The 20,387-nt window shown below is 38.6% G+C and overlaps 1 protein-coding gene across 8 annotated transcripts in view; it reads right to left on the reverse strand.

Annotated features, from left to right (window-relative positions):
* The window catches only part of CEPT1 (choline/ethanolamine phosphotransferase 1), a 78,875-nt gene that overhangs the window by 11,975 nt on the left and 46,513 nt on the right, over nucleotides 1-20,387 (reverse strand). For 7 of the 8 annotated variants that reach the window (XM_073319812.2, XM_073319813.2, XM_073319809.2 and 4 more), the window contains one exon: nucleotides 1,729-1,813. In XM_073319812.2, the coding sequence (XP_073175913.1) occupies nucleotides 1,729-1,813 (85 nt within the window). Of the gene's footprint in view, nucleotides 1-1,728; nucleotides 1,814-14,569; nucleotides 14,655-20,387 lie in introns of all 8 variants that reach the window. The other variant, XM_073319819.2, reaches the window with a different exon arrangement.

The raw sequence follows: 20,387 nt of genomic DNA on the forward strand, positions 1-20,387 counted from the left end.
TGAGTAGTGCTCAGTGCTGGTCTGGAGTACAGGGATCAAATTCCACCCTTAATTCAGAAATACAAATACTTTCTATCTATTATTCCTGTTCCAGGAATAACAACAGTTATTGAGCTCAAAACCAGACCTATCTTACATTACATAAAATCTATACCCAGCACATTCAACAAAAGAATATTTTTTACTAAGTAATGAAAGTAATTGTTGCATTTTATTTCACTTCCAGTATAACAGGAACAAAATCCAAAGGATTATCTATTAAGAGCTGCACCAACCTCACTACTCCACTGCAACCTACCAAATGAGAATCTCACCTGCAATAATACTCACCATCTCTCAGAAAACACTGGATTCCAGGAGTCTTACAGAATGTAGTAGTGCTTTAGCCAGATTTAAAGAGAAACTTCATAGACAGAGAGAAGGAAGCGAGTATACTGCATATTTTACTGGGTGCAAAAGGCCAATAAAAGCAATAATGGATGACAGCATAGACAGTTAACTATCTCAGAATTTGCCTGCTTTTTAATTACTAGAGGGAAAAGTGGAATGTTTGAGTATACAGCTGAGGTATTTTCATTAAATAAAATAGGTCTTTCAAACAGAAATAAACACAAAATATTACTCTGTGGCAGAAGCCTGGCAAATCTTTAACTGAGTCAGGCCCCTATTTAGGGCATCCTGTATATGGCAGTGTAGATTTCAGGATCTATTTGGTTGTAACAGATTAATTGTGCTACAACACAACATATTTCACCCTAAAATAGTCACTGAATTGTTTTTTGAACATTTTGATGCTTTTTTCTAAAATTAATGAGAATTTTTTCAGACCACTTTAGGAAGTGATTTCATTAGCTCTTAGAAGTTAGGCAAGGTCAGGCCAGGTCAGCACCTAAATGGAAAACCTTCAGGAAAATCATGCATCAGAAGGTAACGCTGGCAATTCATTATGTAGCACATTCCTCTCTGAGTCAATTCTGCACCAGCACCCCAGGATGGTTTTAGATGGTGCTGATATATAAAACTGAGTTGCTGAGCACCCTTAGGCCTCAATCCAGCAAGCTGCTCCAAATAGGCAGTACCTTATACCCACACTGAGCCTCAGTAAAATCAACTGTGGTCTGTATGGGTGCATGGATCCAACCATGCAGATCAGCTTACAGGATTGGGGCCACAGTCATTAAAAATCTTAAGGCAATTTTCATAAGGGAGAGAGTGTTAGCACCTGTGTTCTAACCAATTGCAATTATGGGCAATTACATGCTGCATTCCAAAAATTCCCCCTGTAATTTCAATTTGATAAAGTATTCTTCTCTTTCTGACCTAAAATTGTTAGATATTATTGATATCTATGTCAAACAGTTCACCCAGAGGTGCAGGTTTTCATTGGTAGACAAAGTAATTTTCTATTGGTAAAAGTAAGTTTGTAAAGTCATTTTGGACCATTCTACATGAATGATGGTACAGCATGCAAAAGAATGACTGTTTTTCATGTGGTGCTGGTAAAACCAGAATGCATTGCCATTTCTTAGATATGAAATTCATTCAAGTTCTTCAAGACCATAAATCTTTTAACCTTATGGGAAAATGAGATCTCTCTCTCTCCCAAAAGAAACTGATACTGTTCTAAATATAGTGCTCTTCCAGATGTATACCAGATTAGAAACAAGACAAGAAGCAGAATAATCAGAAATATACATTAAACTTAATATACAATATGAGCAAAATTACCATTGATTGCCAAAAAGGTGGTCCTCCAATCACCGCCAGTAAATGCATGATTATTATGAAGATTTGCACTTCAGTCACATCAATTCTGATTAGGTACAAAAAAAGCCAAAAAAGCAGAATTATTTGAAGCAATTTCAAGTCAATTATTTGCAAACTCAGCAGGTCTCCTCTATCATGCACAACAGAAAGGACTCACAATACTGGGGGAAAATTGAGAAGGCATCAATAATTTATTACGCAAATATATTTTTGAGCTTTAAGTAAAATCTATTTGATTAATTTCACTGCTTAATAAAAACCCATCTTGTCAAAAGGAATAGTTGGAACTCATTTACTTATTTAAATTGTATTTATTTCTGCAACTAGTTATGGTCAAAGGTTTAACCTTGCCCACCAAATAAATAAATAAAAATAAAAATGTGTGTGTTAATTGCGGGGGAGGGTAGGGGGGGAGGCAGAATCCCCCTTTATACTCCTTCCTCTACCATCTTGTAAAATTATATTGTTCTGAACAATATATAACTTGCAGCTAAAATATACAAGCAACATAAAACCCCATGGAGCTTGTGCAAATGTAAACTGTATTGCTAAAGACTACAGCTCAATATGCAGCAAGAATAGGAAACCGTTTCTCGTTCTCAGTGTGGCAACTGTCCTCAGAGGAGATGCAGGAAGGAGAGCCTTATAGAAAAGGCTGCACTGAAGGAAGTTAAGAATTTGCTGTAAGGATCCTGCGTAAGTCTCACTGCTAGCAAGAGAGAAAAAACAGAGGCACAGAAATCAATGCCAGAAAATGAAATTACAGAAAAAGAACTAGGTCAAAAAATTTAGAAAGGAAATGGGGTCTTCTATGGTATATAACATGAATAAGTTTATGAGGTTTCTGAGGGAATACTGTAACTTTCATGGCATACAACATGAATTAGTACATGCTGTCTCATAAGGGAAGACTGTGCCATCAGACTAAAGAGATCTGCCCAAATATTTACAATGTATCTTAGTTTGAATTGTAAAATGCCTCAAAAAGGACTCCAAGATCAGCCAATGCACAGGTGCCACTTACATTATCAATGACAGTTGTATGTGTACCAGAGAAGAGCGGACTCCATATTTTTAAACTAGCTACTGAAAATACAAAATCTGTATCTGTGGACTTCAATATATTGAATATTAGACTCCTGTGTACCACTCCCCCTACTCTTTATAGAATCTGACCTAGTTCTGCAGTAGATCCTCTTATTTGAAACAACTCCCTCCAAACCCAACCAAAATTTCTTTATCTTAGAAACAAAATGATATGAAGAGGTTCTTTAGTTAGGATGTGACTAGACAGTTATTTTTGATACATACATGTTTAATGACAAATGGAATGAATCAGGATGAAAAGAATCTGAACAGCTGACCTGGTGTGCGGTGTTTTCAATAAGGGGGAATTAGATTCAGAAGCAGACTCAGGAGATTAAGCAGGTGGCAAAGCTGATCCACTCAGTCTTGGATGGAGTTGGGTGCACATCATACAGCTTTTTTTGCTTGATATATGAAGTAGCCTTTTGGAAGGGGAAGGGCCAGAAGTATAGAATTACAAAATAAAAATGGAGGGGAACTAAGTGCAACGTCACCTACACAATACAAGGTTGTTAAGTAAACAGTGTATTTAATACAGCGAACAAGCAATCTCCTCTAATCCTCACCACAAATGCCAAAAAGGCATTCAATAGGCTCTCATGTTGTCCTATTTTAAAATTTAGAAATACACAGAACTGCTAAAACATATAAGACTAGGCTCATACTTAGACCTTCCCTGATAATATGGGAAAGCAATAGGGTGAATTTACTTACCAGTAGTTGTGTATTTAATGTAGTCATCTCTCATCTTATGATATAAAACCCCTAACTCTGAGCTGTTGATTCCAGCTACCAGGAAGCAGAATGCAAAAACACTAATGTCTCTACAGTATAGGTCCATTTCTTTCCCAACAGTCAAGAGACTTCCCGAACAACTTCCTAAGATGTGAAGTGAAGCTGGCAGAAAGGAAGACGAGAAGACTCCAACAAGTATAATTCCCTTTACTCTGTAATAGGTCTTTCCATTACATCTATTATGCCAGTGTGAGAGTAGTAACCATGTGGGTCATCTTATAGGCTGACTTCAACATGATTACTCCTATTGGGCAATCAGAGGCAGTTTGCAGAAAGAGATTAGCAAAAGAGGTTGACAATCAGCTGAAGATCTGAAACCTCAGCCCTCATCCAAACAGATGAAGCATCTAACAGGTTTTAGAAAAATCTTGCACAGCTGCAAACATTTGGGCTGTGCAAGAACAGTGAGCTGCTGCATGCCTGAACATATTTCTATATTAACTGCCCAAGCCAAGAAAATGCTTAGGAGCGGCTTCCTCTCAATCAAGATGCTCATTTGACTAGATGAACGGGAAGGATTTGGAAATCATCATCTCCTGGGCGTGTTTCTAGTGGGGTTTTGCAGGGATCTGTTGTTGGTCTAATGCTATTCAATATCTTTATCAATGATCTGAAAGAAAGTATAAAATCATAGTTGATAAAGTTGCAGATGAAACAAAAATTAATGGAGTGGTAAATAATTCTAAGGACAGGTTCAGTTCTAGACAGCGATATAGACTGCCTGGTAAACTGGGATCATCTGAACTATTTTAATACCGCCAAATGCAAGGTCATACATCTAGAAACAAAGAATGTAGATCACACTCACAAGATGGAGGAATTTTGGAATGCAGTGACTCTGAAAGGGACTTTGGGGTTATAGTGGAAACCAACTAAATATAATCTCTCAATTCAATGTAGTGGCTAAGAGAGCTAACTCAATCCTCAGCTACATAAGCAGGCAAATAGAGAGTAGGAGTAGGGAGGCGACATTCGTGAGACCACTACTGAAATACTATGTCCAGTTTTGGTGTCCACCCTTCAAAAAGAACGTTGAAAATCTGGAAAGTGTTCAAAGAAGAGCTACAAGAATGATTCAAGGTCCGGAAAACCTGCCTTATAGCAAGAGACTTAAGAAGTGCAATCTATGTAATTTATCAAAAAGAAAGTTAAGAAGTGACTTGACCAGTATCATAAGTTCCTACATGGAGAGGAGATTTTTCTGATAGTAGGTGGCTCATTAATCTAGAAGACAAAGTTATATGGAATGTGTGTGTGTGGGGGGGGGGGGTGCAGGAGCTCCTGTTTGGTGCTCAGGGTGGGGGTGGGAATGTGGGGGGGTGCAAGAGTCAGGGCATGGCAGGCATGGGGATGTGTGAGGAGGGTGCAGCAGGCTGGGGAGTGCAGGAGTCAGGGCAGAGGGCTGGGTGTGTGTGTGAGGGGGGGTGCAGGGGTCAGGGCAGAGGGCTGGGTGTGTGGGCTAGGGTCATGGGGGTGCTGGAGGGGATATGCCCTGATTCTACCCCCCTTTCCCAAGACCCCGTCCCCACCTCTTCTGTGCCTCCTCCCTGGAGCAGTGAGCGAGCTGCAGCTCAGCTTCTCCCCCTCCCTCGAAAGGGCCATCAGCTGATGGGCAGCAGGGAGGGAGAGGAGGAGGGGCAGAAACCCAGCACGCTGGGGGAAGAGGCGGGGGGAGCTTCTCTGCCCTGCAGCAATTGTGGGCAGGACCAAGCTTCTTCACCCTGCCCCTGCGGGGGGCAGGGCGGAGAAGAGCGGGCCGGGGCAGACAGGATTTTTAATGGCACACTGCTGCCTGCCAGGGTCCCGGCCTGGGTTCAGCAGCAGGCTGAGCAAGGCCAGTGGCTGGGACCCGGCAGGCAGCAGCTTGCCATTAAAAAAATCGGCTCACGTGCCGTCTTTGGCATGCGTGCCATAGGTTGCCGACCCCTGTTCTAAAAGATATGCTCTAGTTCAATCAGAAACTATAGGGTTAATACAGGAATTATTGCATGAAATTCTAAGGCCTGTTACACAGAAAGTGAGACTATATGACCATATTGGTCCCTTCTGACCTCAAAAACATATGAACATAGGGATCTACCTAACAAACATTCATGAAGCTAGGACAACGTAGGAGAACAACACTTGGGAAATGGGAACAGAAGGTGGGTGATGGGAAGAAGAAACACTGTATTCCTTCATTCATCTAGCTGGAGGACAAATTCAGAATGCTTGAATATGGGATCTCCTTCCAAAAGTACCTGAGCACTAATGAGATGAGCAGGAGTCAATCTATTTCACACAGCACGGGAGTAGAGGCATGAATGGGAAGAAGTGAAGGCTCTTGAATTCTTATACAACCTTAAGTGAGTCATTACCAGTGTTTATTATAATTCTGAAGTAGCTGAATTGCTAAACTGCTTTTTAAAGTTTGTCCTTAAGAAAAATAAAGAAACAATGATTGGTTAATTAGGAAATACCATAATGAAGACCTTGTAAATTTAGGTGTTGATAAAAAGTAGATAAAGGATTACTAGGAAAACTTGAACATATGTCAGCTGCCCAGATAGTGTTATATTGATCCTATCGGGTTAAAGAGTAATCAAAGTTTGTAAAGCACTTTCAAGATAAAAAGTTCCAATTATTATTAAGGAGCAATAAACTTCCTTGAACCACAGAATTATTTTTGAAAATCTGGGAGAACTGGGCATATAACCAGTAGACTGGAGCAAGAAAAACATGGAGGGGGCAGAAGCCTGATTGACCAGTTTAAATCTAGTTTGATTAAAGCACTAAAAAGCTGTACTGTTAAGAACAATACTGCACTGGCCTCTGGGGAAGATGGACTATATTCATGATTCTTAAGCTGTTTTTACAAACACTTCACTGGGAGTTACCAATATTTCTATAAAAAGAAAAGGAGTACTTGTGGCACCTTAGAGACTAACCAATTTATTTGAGCATAAATTGGTTAGTCTTTAAGGTGCCACAAGTACTCCTTTTCTTTTTGCGAATACAGACTAACACGGCTGTTTCTCTGAAACCTGTCAATATTTCTATGCAATATAAGCTTTAATTTTAAATATATATATTTTTGGCCTGTCTTCCAAACGTAAGCTGTTTTTTAGTAATTAGATTAATGAACTATAAATTACATTGGGTAATATGCAATTCATGGCATTTTTAGTAAGGAATATTTAGAAGTATAATTTATATTTTTAATTCAAAGAAACAGAAGTTTATATGCACCAAACATAAATGTCATAAAAAGCACAAACAAACATTAAAAACACATCACATTTATTGCGTTACAACCTATGGAGATTTTTTGGCTTAAATGCACAAACACCACAAAGATGAGGAGGGAAGAGAAAAAAGATGTGGGATTTGGAAGTTCAGGTCACAAGTGAAAAGAAAACCTTTGGACCCAGAAGGCCTTTTCTACCTCCACCTTATATAAAAATCAGACTAATCGGTCAGACAGACAGATGATCTGCTCTAGTCCAGAGGGTCTGACCCTAGGGATGGGAACCACAGAGCAGGAGAGGTAGGCCTAGCAGAAAAAAGGAGGCCCAACACATTTCAGGGTCTGATTCTAGTTTTTCTTTTGCCTTTCTTGTGCTATTTTCTTATTTCGTTAAATGTAACGATAAAAACAAAACAGAAAAAAAGAAAATCAACAGCACAAATACTAAAGCCAAAGTAAGAGGGCTCGGCAGAAAGCTTCTTGACTGGGATATTTTCAGCACCCCAATCATTTTGGACCACTCTTCCACAAGACTGACAGTTCTTTTGCCTGGTGCTTCCTGATTTAGTGGAGTCATATCAGCTCAGCAGAAATAGTTTTTCACAGGATAAGGAAGAGGAAAAATGCACAAACAGCGGATCCCTGATAAATATGAAATGAAAACAAAAAATTATTTTTTCTTGTGTGATTACCCCAAGACAAGACCCAAAACCACAATGGTTTTCTATAACTGGGCCAGATCCTCATCTTATGTAAATCAGCTTTCCATTAAAAGACAACTTATTCAACTAGTACAGTGTACTTCTTTTCACATAGGCACTCAAATTTTAATTACCCAGAATAAACAGGAGAATCACACTTAAATTTTTAGGCCCCCCGGAAACAAAGGCCAACTATCTGCTTGCCATCCTTTAATAATATTTATACTGCAGTAATGCCCAGAGGCCCCAAAGGAGGTCAGACCCGCATCATGCGAGGCAGCGTATAAACACAGACCCTACCTAGAACAGCTTACAATCTAAGAAAGACAAACCATAACAGAATCACAGAATTAGTTAGAGAGGGAAGAGATCCTTTAAATCATCCACTCCACCTCCCTGCCAACGAAGAAGCTACACTTCAGGCCTAGGAAGCCTTCTTTTAATATTGTTGTAATTTAGAAAGGGGAAAAAGGCTAAGCAAACTGTTAAATATGAAGCTTGAGAAAAAGTCATTTAAACCATAAGATTGAAAGAAAAATATATTGACTTGTAGCAAATGGACATTGCAAAAGGACAACAGAAAAAAGTAATTCTGCACTAACTTAAGGAGCTTAGCTGTGACTAACTAAACAAAGAGCATCCACCATCGTAGCTGCTGAAATTAATTCATTTTAGTTCTGAACCTCATAAATTCAATGAGTATTTACAATCGCAGCTTAATTACAGCTGAACTATTGAATTAATATAAGTCACCTCCCCTACTTCACCCTTCCAGTAAATAAAGGTGCAGAACTAACTAAAGAATGTTCATCAATAGCTATTCTTAAACCTATTTAAGAATTGTAGTAGCTCCAAAACCACAAACATTTGGGTCTTCCAGTTTCACTACTTGCAAAATACACGAACTCTCCCTGCTGCAACATTTCTATTGTCTAATCTGTTCATCAATATTTGTTTACAGATAAGAACTTTTTCCCAACTGAATACAAAAACTGTGCTCATACAATATCTTCCACCCACAAAGTCAGGAAATCCAAATGGAAGGCTCGCTAACTGTATTTTGTATTACTCTAGGTGGTGTTACTTAAGTGGTCCAGTGTGATTCTGTAGGAAGAGTTTATAAAGTGTCAGATCTATGACAAAGGTTAATAGCATTTTTTTAAAAAGAGTTTTAACTTATTTGTGTATCCCTATATTAAACACACTGAGTCTCAGAAATAAATAAAACACACTAGAAGTAATACTAAATTCCCAGAGAAAAAATACATTATTAAACTGAAAATTGCTAGTAAGGAAAATATTTTAAAAAGAGTATTTCAGTTAAATGAACAAACACTAGAAAGCAAGGAAATTCTGTTACGATAAAAATTTTTTTCATTGCTCATCCTCTGCCTAAACTCACTAAACTACCATATGCCTATACAATAGGCAACCCAACACTGGCAGTGAGCCAGTACCTGCATGACAGTGTACTGTATTGTATTTACCAAAGCCATGTGCAGGAGCATAGACAACACAACAATTCACTCTTCTCTTACAAAACCATCTCTCTCTTCTCACTCTTCATATATCACCAAATGTTCATACCATCTTCCCTCATGACAGCTGCTTGAAATTTAACTACCATTTACAGAGGAGACGTGGGGGGACGGGGACGTAGGGTCACATGCTTCCCCCCCCCCTCGGTTTCTGCCAGGATTGATATGCCCTGCCCTGACCCCTGCTGCATACCATCAGAAGCTTCAAATTGTGCCCCCCACTATCAAGTTGCAGGTCATCTCTGACCATTTAAACATTTTATTATCTACAGAAGTCAAATTCCCTACAGCTTCAACCACCTAAAGCCCTGTATGCATTTGGGTTCCCCTATGTACGCCTGCCACATAAACAATAGGGAAACATTGCAGCTGCAGACTTCAAGTCTATAAGCAAACTGCCGAAGTACAGGGGGGTTAAGATATCTCCAGCCTCAGGGGCTTGTGGCCAAACTAACAAGGGGTAAAATGATCAAGTGAACAGGGAGAAGAGCAGCCTGTGCAAATGAGGTGGTTTGAACGTTCTTAAAAAAAGTTGAAAATTATAGAAATGCAGAGTTATTTTAAACTTGACTAATTGCCTAGCATGCCATTGTTTGTTAAAAATGTCAATGCTCTTTGAAGTATTTTCCCTCCCAGTTATTGATTCTTACCTGTACATTTAACTAAGTTTTTCTCTCTAGAAAGTTGCTTGGGTGGTTTTTTTTTTTAATTTAATCAAGAATAAAACAATAGTCCCCCTTGTCATATGGAAGTATATATTCCATTAAATTAGATTATACTTGTCTTCATTAGCCTTCTTTGGATTCCTGATTGCTAGATTTGCCCCAAAATTACCTCAAAACTACACTTGCACATTTCATACCTTTCAGCCCAGCTGATTCAAAGCTGGACTCTGAACTCTTCACTCCTAGGCCAGTGCACTCCTTAACTTACTTGAACGCAGCTGGTTTTGCTTATAGCATATGGAGTCCCTGTATAGCTTAGAAACTCTCCATGACATGAGTCCATTCAGTCATGTGTGTGTGATGGGATTGTGTGTTTCAGAAATGATGCTGAGGACATTGTGTGTATGTTTGGGATGGAAGGCTGGAAAGGCGTCTTTGACCCAGTCCAAGTTCATATTGCGGTTTCTAAACTTCTCCAGAGTTTACATGGAGGTTAGAAGTCCACAGAACTTTGCATAAAGCTAAGGACGTCTTTCAAATCCTTTCAGGATTTAGGACCTCCAAAACAAATCATTTCCTCAGTTCACCTTTGAACTGAAGACAATTCACCTTCCAAGAGACAAGTGTGAGAATTTTCAGCCTTGAATCATGCTTTAAGTAATGAGAACGGGGGCTTTTACAGAAAATGCCTTCTCTTCAAGTGTAACTATAATGCCTTTACCAGGATGCACTAATATCTTGATTAAACTTTTCCTTCCTTTGCTTGCTGTACTACCATTTCCTGAGTAATTTTTTTCAATTGTTCATATACTGTCAACAAGAAGGTATTTAAAAGTCGTAACACCTAACCATGCTCAGAGCAGGTCTAATTGACATGTTGCTGAAAATGCCATAGGCAACCAGTAGCCCAGCTACAATAATAGGTCCCAACGTTAACACAACTGGAGCTGAACCAGAGTGGGAATTTTTGAAAAAAGTCCCCTATTGTAGAAAGATGTTGTGCCACAAAACTAAATGATAAACACAGAAGTATAATACCAGTTTCCATTTATGTAGCATGCTACAGCACAATAAATTTAAGTGGACCGAAAAACAAAAAACAACCTCTTAGGATAGAAGTTCTAGAATGTTTAAGTTGTTTTAATGAAATCTGTTGTGTTTTTAAGTTGAGACAAAAGTTATCCTTGTATTCCTGGAATGTTTCAAGGCAAAGTCCTCTATAGCTATTAGCCAGGATGAGCAGGGATGCAAAAACCACACTCTGAAGTGTCCTTAGCCTCTGTTTGCCAGAACCTGGGAGTGGACAACAGGGAATAGATCACACAAGGATTGCCTGCTCTGTTCATTCCCTCTGAAGCACCTGGCACTGGCCACTGTTGGAAGACAGGATACCGGGCTAGACAGACCATTGGTCTGACCCAGTGTGGCCGTTCTTATGTTCTCACAAGCCGAAAAGGTAGTGGAAATGCTCTCTCTCTCTCTCTCTTCAAGCTTCTACTAAAATGAATGATTACAGCACCTACAAAACATTGTTTGGTCAATACTGGCCATTTAAATATGTATTTTAATAAGAAATTTAAAGTTGCTCACTGAAATTTGCCATTTTGCTCCATAAAAATGATACCTTTCATCAAAGATTCATAGATTTTAAGGCCAGAAGACCATGATCATCATGTAGTTGGACATCCTGTATACCACCAGTTAAGGAAACTCACCCAGTAATCTCTCCACCAAGCCCATCACTTCTGTTTGAGTTACAGCAGATCTTTTAGAAAGATATCCACTCTTGTTTAAAGACTTCAAGTGATGGAGAACCACATCCCCAGGTAAGTTATTCTAATGGTTAATTACCTTCACTGTGAAAAATGTGAGCCTTATTTCTAGTCTGAATTTGTCTAGCTTCAGCTTTTTTGTTTCCAGCTCCCAAATTTCTGGGATTGCAAATTTCCTTGCTACTTCTTCCACTTTTTAGAATTAAATAATTATCTCATAAAGTCTAAGACCCTGCCTTTATAAAAGTGTCTTATCTAACAAATAATGCAGCAGTTGAAAAATTTCCCATTATCACACTTTCTGTCAGTAATGATATACCTGACACCTGCTTCATTAAGTAGCTCCTCTTCCCTTGTCAGTCAGTCTGAAAAATACTCCCTCCTCCACCACACCCTGTTTTTCTAACATTTGTTTTAACACGCACTCATGGGCTATTGCTGTTTGAGCGCACTCTCCTGTTATGTGATGCAAAGTAAATCGAAATTCTTTTCATGGATGCGAAACTCTTGCTTTTCCAGCCTATTACCCATTCTCCCAGCATTTGCACAGACCCATAGCACAAATGTTATGCTCTTGTCCCTTTTTAAACATTGCTTTAATAGTTAGCGATTCCCATTTCCCCTCACTAAATAGGCCAGAGACCCAATGGGGTCGCTGCCTTCCTACTTTCTCTCTTTTTCTTTTCGGGACACACTCAGGAACTCCCTCTTTGCAGTTTTTTTTCAACAATCACATATCTATTCAGGGGACACCATCATAGGGCCTAATCACATCTGCCACAATATCAGAGGCTCGTTCATCTGCACATCTACCGATGTGTTATATGCCATCATGCGCCAGCAATGCCCCTCTGCCATGTACATTGGTCAAACTGGACAGTCTCTACGTAAAAGAATAAGTGGACACAAATCAGATGTCAAGAGTTATAACATTCAAAAACCAGTTGGAGAACACTTCAATCTCTCTGGTCACTCGATTACAGACCTAAAAGTTGCAATACTTCAACAAAAAAACTTCAGACTCCAACGAGAGACTGCTGAATTGGAATTAATTTGCAAACTGGATACAATTAACTTAGGCTTGAATAGAGACTGGGAGTGGATGGGTCATTACACAAAGTAAAACTATTTCCCCATGTTTATCCCCACCCCTCACCGTTCCTCAGACGTTCTTGTCAACTGCTGGAAATGGCCCACCTTGTTTATGACTACAAAAGGTCCTCACCCCCCTCCGGTAATAGCTCAACTTAAGTGATCACTCTGGTTACAGTGTGTGTGGTCACACCCATTGTTTCATGTTCTCTGTGTATATAAATCTCCCCACTGTATTTTCCACTGAATGCATCCGATGAAGTGAGCTGTAGCTCACGAAAGCTTATGCTCAAATAAATTTGTTAGTCTCTAAGATGCCACAAGTACGCCTTTTCTTTTTGCGAATACAGACTAACACGGCTGCTACTCTGAAACCTGTCATTGTTTCATGTAGCACTGAAAATATTTGTAGTCAGTTCATGTTCAACCACAGGCATCTATGTATTCATCTTGGTTTGCACACCATACTTGTCACTCTGTTACCTGAGAGCTTATCTGGAATCTCAGTTGCAGCAAACATGACAATTGAAAAGTCACATAAAATGTGAAGACTGAAATGGCAATAGCTTTGTGCTGATAGCCATTTTAGCTGTAGAGTGCAGTGCATTCTTGAAAGGAAGAAAGAGGAGGAGGATTTCCCATATTTCCCAGGGTACAATGTCTGTGACTCTCCCATTGGCACAACTCCCCCATCTCACAGGCATCCTTGCTGGGGGAAGTGACTACCACCTGCTCTCCTGCCAAACACTGGCTTTCCCATTACCATTGGCTCTCTCGTCACCTCTTCCCAATGCAAAGAATCTTGTCTGCTGGCAGAGCTGTCCCCCTGATTCAGACACTGCTTACCTCTACTCACTTGTCCCATCTTCTAGTTAGTGCCCTAATCACTCCTTCCTGCCAGGTAGACAGCCTTCCTCTCACTACTACTCATACTTGGATTTTGTAAATACTAAAGCAAACAGTTTCCAAGTCAATGAAATACTAGATTGGTCACATCCCTAATCAGCCCTTCATTTTAGATTGGAAAACCCCTCAAAATAGTGCAAAGCTCTGATGTAATGTCCTTCAAGAGCAAAACTAACAAAGAGGGAGGGTTCAAAGAAAGGGGGAAAAAAACTGATGCAAGATCTTGAGAGATGAGGGAACTCAATTTGTTTAGTTTTCATAAAATTAAAGAGGAAATTAACTCTATACAGATTGGAAGGGCACACGTACAGAAGAGGGGAAGGAAGTGTTTGTCTGGATCCTAAGGGATAACAAGCTAAAGATGAAAAAGGACACATTTAGATTAAGTATTAAGAAAAGCATTTTGAAAAAAAGGTGAATTAAACAGTGAAACTGCTAATGATGAAGTTCTGGTATAGTCACTAAACTTCTTGAAGGAAAAAAGTGATGCATGACCTTTCCTGAGCTTGAAGCAAGGGTTTGTCCTAGATGGCCAAGATATAACCTTATCTGGCATGTGATTCTATTAACCACCCAAACAATTCTATTTTCTGGTGGGAAGGCATTTAACAACAAGAACTTTCAACAGGCAGTTCCAACCAAATTAATCCAGCCCCTTGTGTAAAGAGGTGCTTTCACCATTATGGCTATCTTTATATGCAAAGGTGAAGCCAGCACTGGAAGTTTTAAAATAACCAATGGGGGGGGGGAGGGGGAGGGAGGGACTTTGTTTAAAAAGAAAGTTATCTACGGTTTTAAGTAAACAGTGAAACACTCTCAAAACCTCATTTCCAATCAGAGTGGATTTTTTACTGCCCCTTCATACACTACAGGTATTTTGTCTTTTAATAAAGCAGCTGTCTGTGAAATATCATTAGAAAGACACTTCTCATTTTCCAAGTTACTCTGTGCATGACAAAGGTGTTAGCTCTACAGGATCTATGCCATTTGTTCATTGGGTAGCATTTATTCTAGCGGTTACCGTATAGTTCCAGAACCAGGGCCCCACCATTCCTGTGAAAAGCTGGAGTACTAGAATACAAAGCAGGGACTCTGTAACATCAAATCTATGTGTGAGGGAAAGAAACATTTCAAAATACTGAGAGCTTCATCGAAGTAGCCCCATTAGAACAGATTTTCAATAACTGCTAAAGAGTATCAAATATGTACTTTTAATCTAGAAAGGTTTCCCCTTTAAAACATTACAATAGTTATAGCTAAGATTTTTGGAGGTTTAGGGGTGGGAGTTTAGCTTTAATAACCGTGAAAGATGATGGCTTGGAAGCCGCAAAGACTTGAACACTACTTAGCACTTATATAGATACTTTACATGTTCAAAGTATTGTATGGGCTTTACCTAATTAGTCCTTGACTCCCCTCTGAATCAGATGGGCAAATACTATAATCTCCACTTTATGGAAGGGAACACCCAAGACTTATCTATACAAACATTTAGTTTTCAGCATGCTGGGCTGCGAATCTACCCGCACTAATGTGTCCACGTGGACACTGCTGAGGCACATTAACAGTCCATTAATGCACTTTGATCTAGTCCCATTTCAAAGAGGACTAGACCATAGCACATTAATAAAGTGTTAATGTGCATGACCAGAGTCCACATGGACAGTGAGTGCGTGGCAGACTAGTGTGGGGGTAGACTTACACCCCTCTTGCTGCAAACTAAAAGTCTGTGTAGACAAGCCTTAAGAAACAAGGGTAACATGGCTTGCTCAAAGTCACACAGAAGGTTAGGGACACAATCAGAATTAGAAATCAGGACCACTTGTATCCAACCCCATGCTCTTAATTCAGACAATGCTGAACTTTTATTAAACAGACACATGCAATAGCACTGTAAGTTTTCCACTGAACAAATATGTGGGCAATGGTAGTGCAAGCTTCCTCACAGCAGCCTGGCCAGCATGGCTACATTGTCAGCTAGCTGCCTCCAGTGAGCAGGGAGGTCTGCCTCCATACTCATTCAAGTCCTTTGCTTCTTGCCAGAGATTGCCAACAAGTGTGCCAAATATGAGATGGACACCTGTCCACTGGTAACAAAACTGTTACCAGTGTGGTGATCTTTATTAAATATAAGTTTTATTTCTGTCAGAAAGAGTGGGAAGAGTAAAACTGTGGTCTAGTGAAGCAGAGAGATAGCAAGAGGAGCTGAACATGTTCCCCACAGAGGCGCACTTAGAGAATACAGTACCTGTAATAAAACTAAAAAGATATTTTTAGGTAAGGCTGAACAATTAAAAATAGAATCACAAAGCCAAAAACTTCAAAAATGAAAAGGTCCAGTAGTAACAGACCCACAATATTTTACATCAGCAGTTCACAAATTGAGATGCATGTAACGGTAGTATGTAAGCTGCAATCAGATAGCATACAAGTTTAAAATTTAAATTAAGTATAGTATCAGAATAAGAATCTACTGTAACTGTATTGATTGAACTTATGAATACGGTGCACTAGATGCTTTTCAATTTTAGAGGTGGTACACTAGGTTTCAGTGTGAAAACTGCTATTTTATGATGTATGTATAATGAGAAACAGTAAATATATTGCCACAGTTAAGGAAAATAGGAAGAGAAAATTACATGTTACTCTTGGAACTGACTCTTTGAGATGGTAAGGTTGCATAGAGTCACATTTTTATTCAAATACCGTTTAACTGTAACTTTAGAGGGATTCCACTGGACCACTTGCCTAATTAAAGTTAAGCACGTACCTATGCAGTTGCAGTACCAGGGCCTAATTTCTTATACTTTGTGTTTAGTTTTTAAAATAAAGAGATAGCATTTGAAGCTAAGATCTGGTGGTTTTCCTAGAGAGGGCTGGAAGCATCTTGAACCAATACCAGTATAGCTGACTAGCCCTACATGCATGTACAGTATATGCCTGTACAAAGTTTTCACTGTATATGTTTAATATGCAGTTTTTTTAATGATCCTATTTTTGCTAAAACAAAACCAATTTTATTTCAAGTCAAGAAAAGACGCTGCTCCTCCACGAAGATTATGTCCCCACCAAGTTTCAAAATCTGGCCCTTTTTGCTGTAGTTGTGGTCAAAAGTATGGTTCATTTTTCCCATTCCCACAGCAGAGAAACAGTAATTTTATTTACACTTCATAACTGAGGTGATTTAGCTCAAACTTTTAAAAGATTCACATTCCAAGAGAACCAAGCAAGTGTAAATGTTTTGAAAGCTATAAGCACCAGAAAACAGACAGTTACAGTGGAAATTGTTCTGAAATCCCTTTCTCACACATCTGCAAGAGCACACACTAGATTACTGAGTTGGGCACTGAGCTGTGGATTTGGGCATAAATGACAAGAGACTGCTTTGCTACTTGAATCTCCGCACTAAAAAGAAAAATACACAAGAACCCATCATCACTGAAAGGCAAAAAGAAAAGGCTATTAAGTCTAATGCGCAAGGACTGTGACTGTTGAATTTAAAGTGTCATTTCATGTCATTCTAATCTAACATTTTCATATAAATGAATGTAAGGAGATGTGTGAATGGAATGAATACAGCAGTACTGTAAAGAACTAAAGATAATTAAAAAAATTAATTGCGATTAATTGCGCTGTTAATTGAATACCATTTATTTAAATATTTTCTACATTTTCAAATATATTGATTTCAAAACACAGAATATAAAGTGTACAGTGCTTACTTTATATTTATTTTTGATTACAAGTATTTGTTTTGTAAAAAAACCAACAGTATTTTTCAATTAACCTAATACAAGTACTGTAGTGCAACCTCCACCATGAAAATTGAACTCAGATATAGACTTATGTTAAAAAACAAAACAAAACCTACATTAAAAATAAAACAATGTGAAATTTTAGAGCCTGCAAGACCACTCAGTCCTACTTCTTGTTCAACCAATCGCTCAAACAAGTTTGTTTACATTTGCAGGAGATAATGCTGCCTGCTTCTTGTGTACGGCACCCGAAAGTGAGAACAGGCGTTCTCGTGGCACTGTTGTAGTCGGCGTCACAAGATATTTATGTGCCAGATGCACTAATGATTTATATGTCCATTCATGCTTCAACCACCATTCCAGGTGGCATGCGTCCATACTAATGGCTGGTTCTGCTCGATAACTATCCAAAAGCAGTGTGGACTGACAAGTTCATTTTCATTATTTGAGTCAGATGCCACCAATAGAAGATTTATTTTCTTTTTTGGTAGTTTGGGTTCTGTAGTTTGTGCATGGGAGTGTTGCTCTTTTAAGACTTCTGAAAGCATGCGCCACACCTTGTCCCCCTCCGATTTTGAAAGCCACTTCAGATTCTTAAACCTTGGGCCGAGTGCTGTAGCCATCTTTAGAAATCTCACATTGGTACTTTCTTTGCATTTTGTGAAATCTGCAGTGGAAGTGTTCTTAAAATGACAGGTTTCAGAGTAACAGCCGTGTTAGTCTGTATTCGCAAAAAGAAAAGGAGTACTTGTGGCACCTTAGAGACTAACCAATTTATTTGAGCATAAGCTTTCGTGAACTACAGCTCACTTAAAATGAGCAACATGTGCTAGGTCATCATCCGAGCTTGCTATCACATGAAAGATATGGCAGTATCCAGGTAAAACATTGTCAGAGACATACAATTCTCCCCCAAGAAGTTCAGACACAAAATTTAATAAACGCTTTAAAAAAAAAAAAAAAGCACACAAGCGTCATCAACATGGAAGCTTGTTCTCTGGAATGGTGGCTGAAGCGTGAAGAGGCATATGAATATTTAGCATAGCTGGCACGTAAATGCCATGCAAATGCCTGTTCTCACTTTCTGGTGACACTGTAAATAAGAAGAGGGCAGCACTATCTCCTGTAAACGTAAACAAACTTGTTTGTCTTAGCAATTGGCTGAACAAGGAGGAGGACTGAGTGGACTTGTAGGCTCTGAAGTTTTACATTGTGTTACATAACTGCACTCAAAAACAAAACAAAGTCTACATTTGTAAGTTGCACTTTCACAACAAAGATTGCACTACAGTACATGTATGAGGTGAACTGAAAAATATTTTTTGTTTAAATCTTTGCACCGTAAAAATGTTCAAAAATATACACTAATTTTCAATTACACAGAATATATATGAAAATGTAGAAAAACATGCAAGATATTTAATTTCAGTTGGTATTCTATTGTTTAACAGTGTGTTTAATTTGATATAACTGATTAATCAACAGCCCTAATAATTAACTGAAAATAGTGCTAACTGTAATTCAGTTATAGGAAATGCATCTTTCTAGTTTAAAAATTTACAGCCAGTATTTCCCCTTCTTCTTTTGTACTATATTTTGGAAGATATGTGCAGCAAAAGGAAATCCATGTCAATTAGGGCTGTTTACAAATTTTGCACTGTAATTTCATATATGTGTACCTAAGGTTGTGAAATCTTCCTTTATAATTAGAGTTATCTTGTGAAAACTTCTTGTAGAATAATTGGGTAGAAAAGTTGTCAAAACATTATAGAAAGAAAAGAGGGCCCCAAAAGTTGCAAATGTAATATTTTTTTTTTAAACCAAAATGCATTTTGAAAACATTAAGTAGGACTGTTCTTGAAAAAACAAAAATGTTTTGGACCTCATTATTTATCTTTATTTTGTGTAACTCTGTCATTATGCCACAGTAAAGGTTGTTTTGGGTTTTCTTTGTTTGTTTTAATTCATACATACTGTAGCAAGCTTTAATTTCCCGTTATTTTAAGGTCTAAACTTCAAACAGTAAAAGACAAGTTAGCCCCCAAAATAAAGTATCTCCAGCTAGAAAGATCCTTTAGGGAACTTTTGTTTTACTTATATACTCATCCTGCCAGTAAGTGCTGTAGTAGTCTATGAAACATTCAAAAATGAAAATAAATGGGGAAAAATATGTATTTTACAAAAATGGTTTAGGATATAGTTTGAGAGACTTATATTGCCTTTTTATTTTTCAAAAACAATTGTAATAAAATATCTGTAACCTGCATTTTCATAGAATATCAGGCTTGGAAGGGACCTCTCAGGAGGTCATCTAGTCCAACCGCCTGCTCAAAGCAGGACCAATTCCCAATTTTTGCCCCTGATCCCAAATGGCCCCCTCAAGGATTGAACTCACAACCCTGGGTTTAGCAGGCCAATGCTCAAACCACCTAGCTATCCCTCCCCCCTATTTTAAATGGGTCAAACCTAACATTTCTTTTTCCCCCCCTTCTAACAGTTAAGAGGAAGGTGGAGAAAACACTAAGAAAAGCTAATATTTACTTACTTGTAATCTCTCTTCACTGCTCAGCAATTTTATAAATGACAATATTCTAATGGGGTCCTCAAAAGACAACATGCAATGCTAAGAATATTGTTGGTCCCAGTGATTATGCTGGTGCACAGATATGCTGTCTAAATGCAGGTTTTTAATTAGAATGGCTAGGTTAGATAAAAACCCACAACTGTGAGCTAATATGGACTATATTTTAATACAACTTTAATTGTGTTTGATCATTTTCTTTGGGAGAAAATTAAGCATTTTGGGGTATCTTCTCATTGCAACTTGTGCTAACAAATTATGGTTGGCCAGCAGCCATACACGAGGAGCACAGAAGAATTAAAGGTATGGGCACAAAACAGTTCCATTCAAAAGAACTTTGTTCTTACAGGTCTCTGTACCAGTCTGAGGTTTGTAGGGCTTACTTTGCTTTCCTCAGTTCCTTGCCAGCAGGTATAAACTGAAGAAAAACTTCAATTAGACACTACTTTCCAGGACACCGTTGCTCAGTTTAGTATATTCCACAATCCTAGGTCTTGTACAAG

The sequence above is a fragment of the Lepidochelys kempii genome, chromosome 21 (genome assembly GCF_965140285.1).
Source record: "Lepidochelys kempii isolate rLepKem1 chromosome 21, rLepKem1.hap1, whole genome shotgun sequence".
NCBI lineage: Eukaryota > Metazoa > Chordata > Testudines > Cheloniidae > Lepidochelys > Lepidochelys kempii.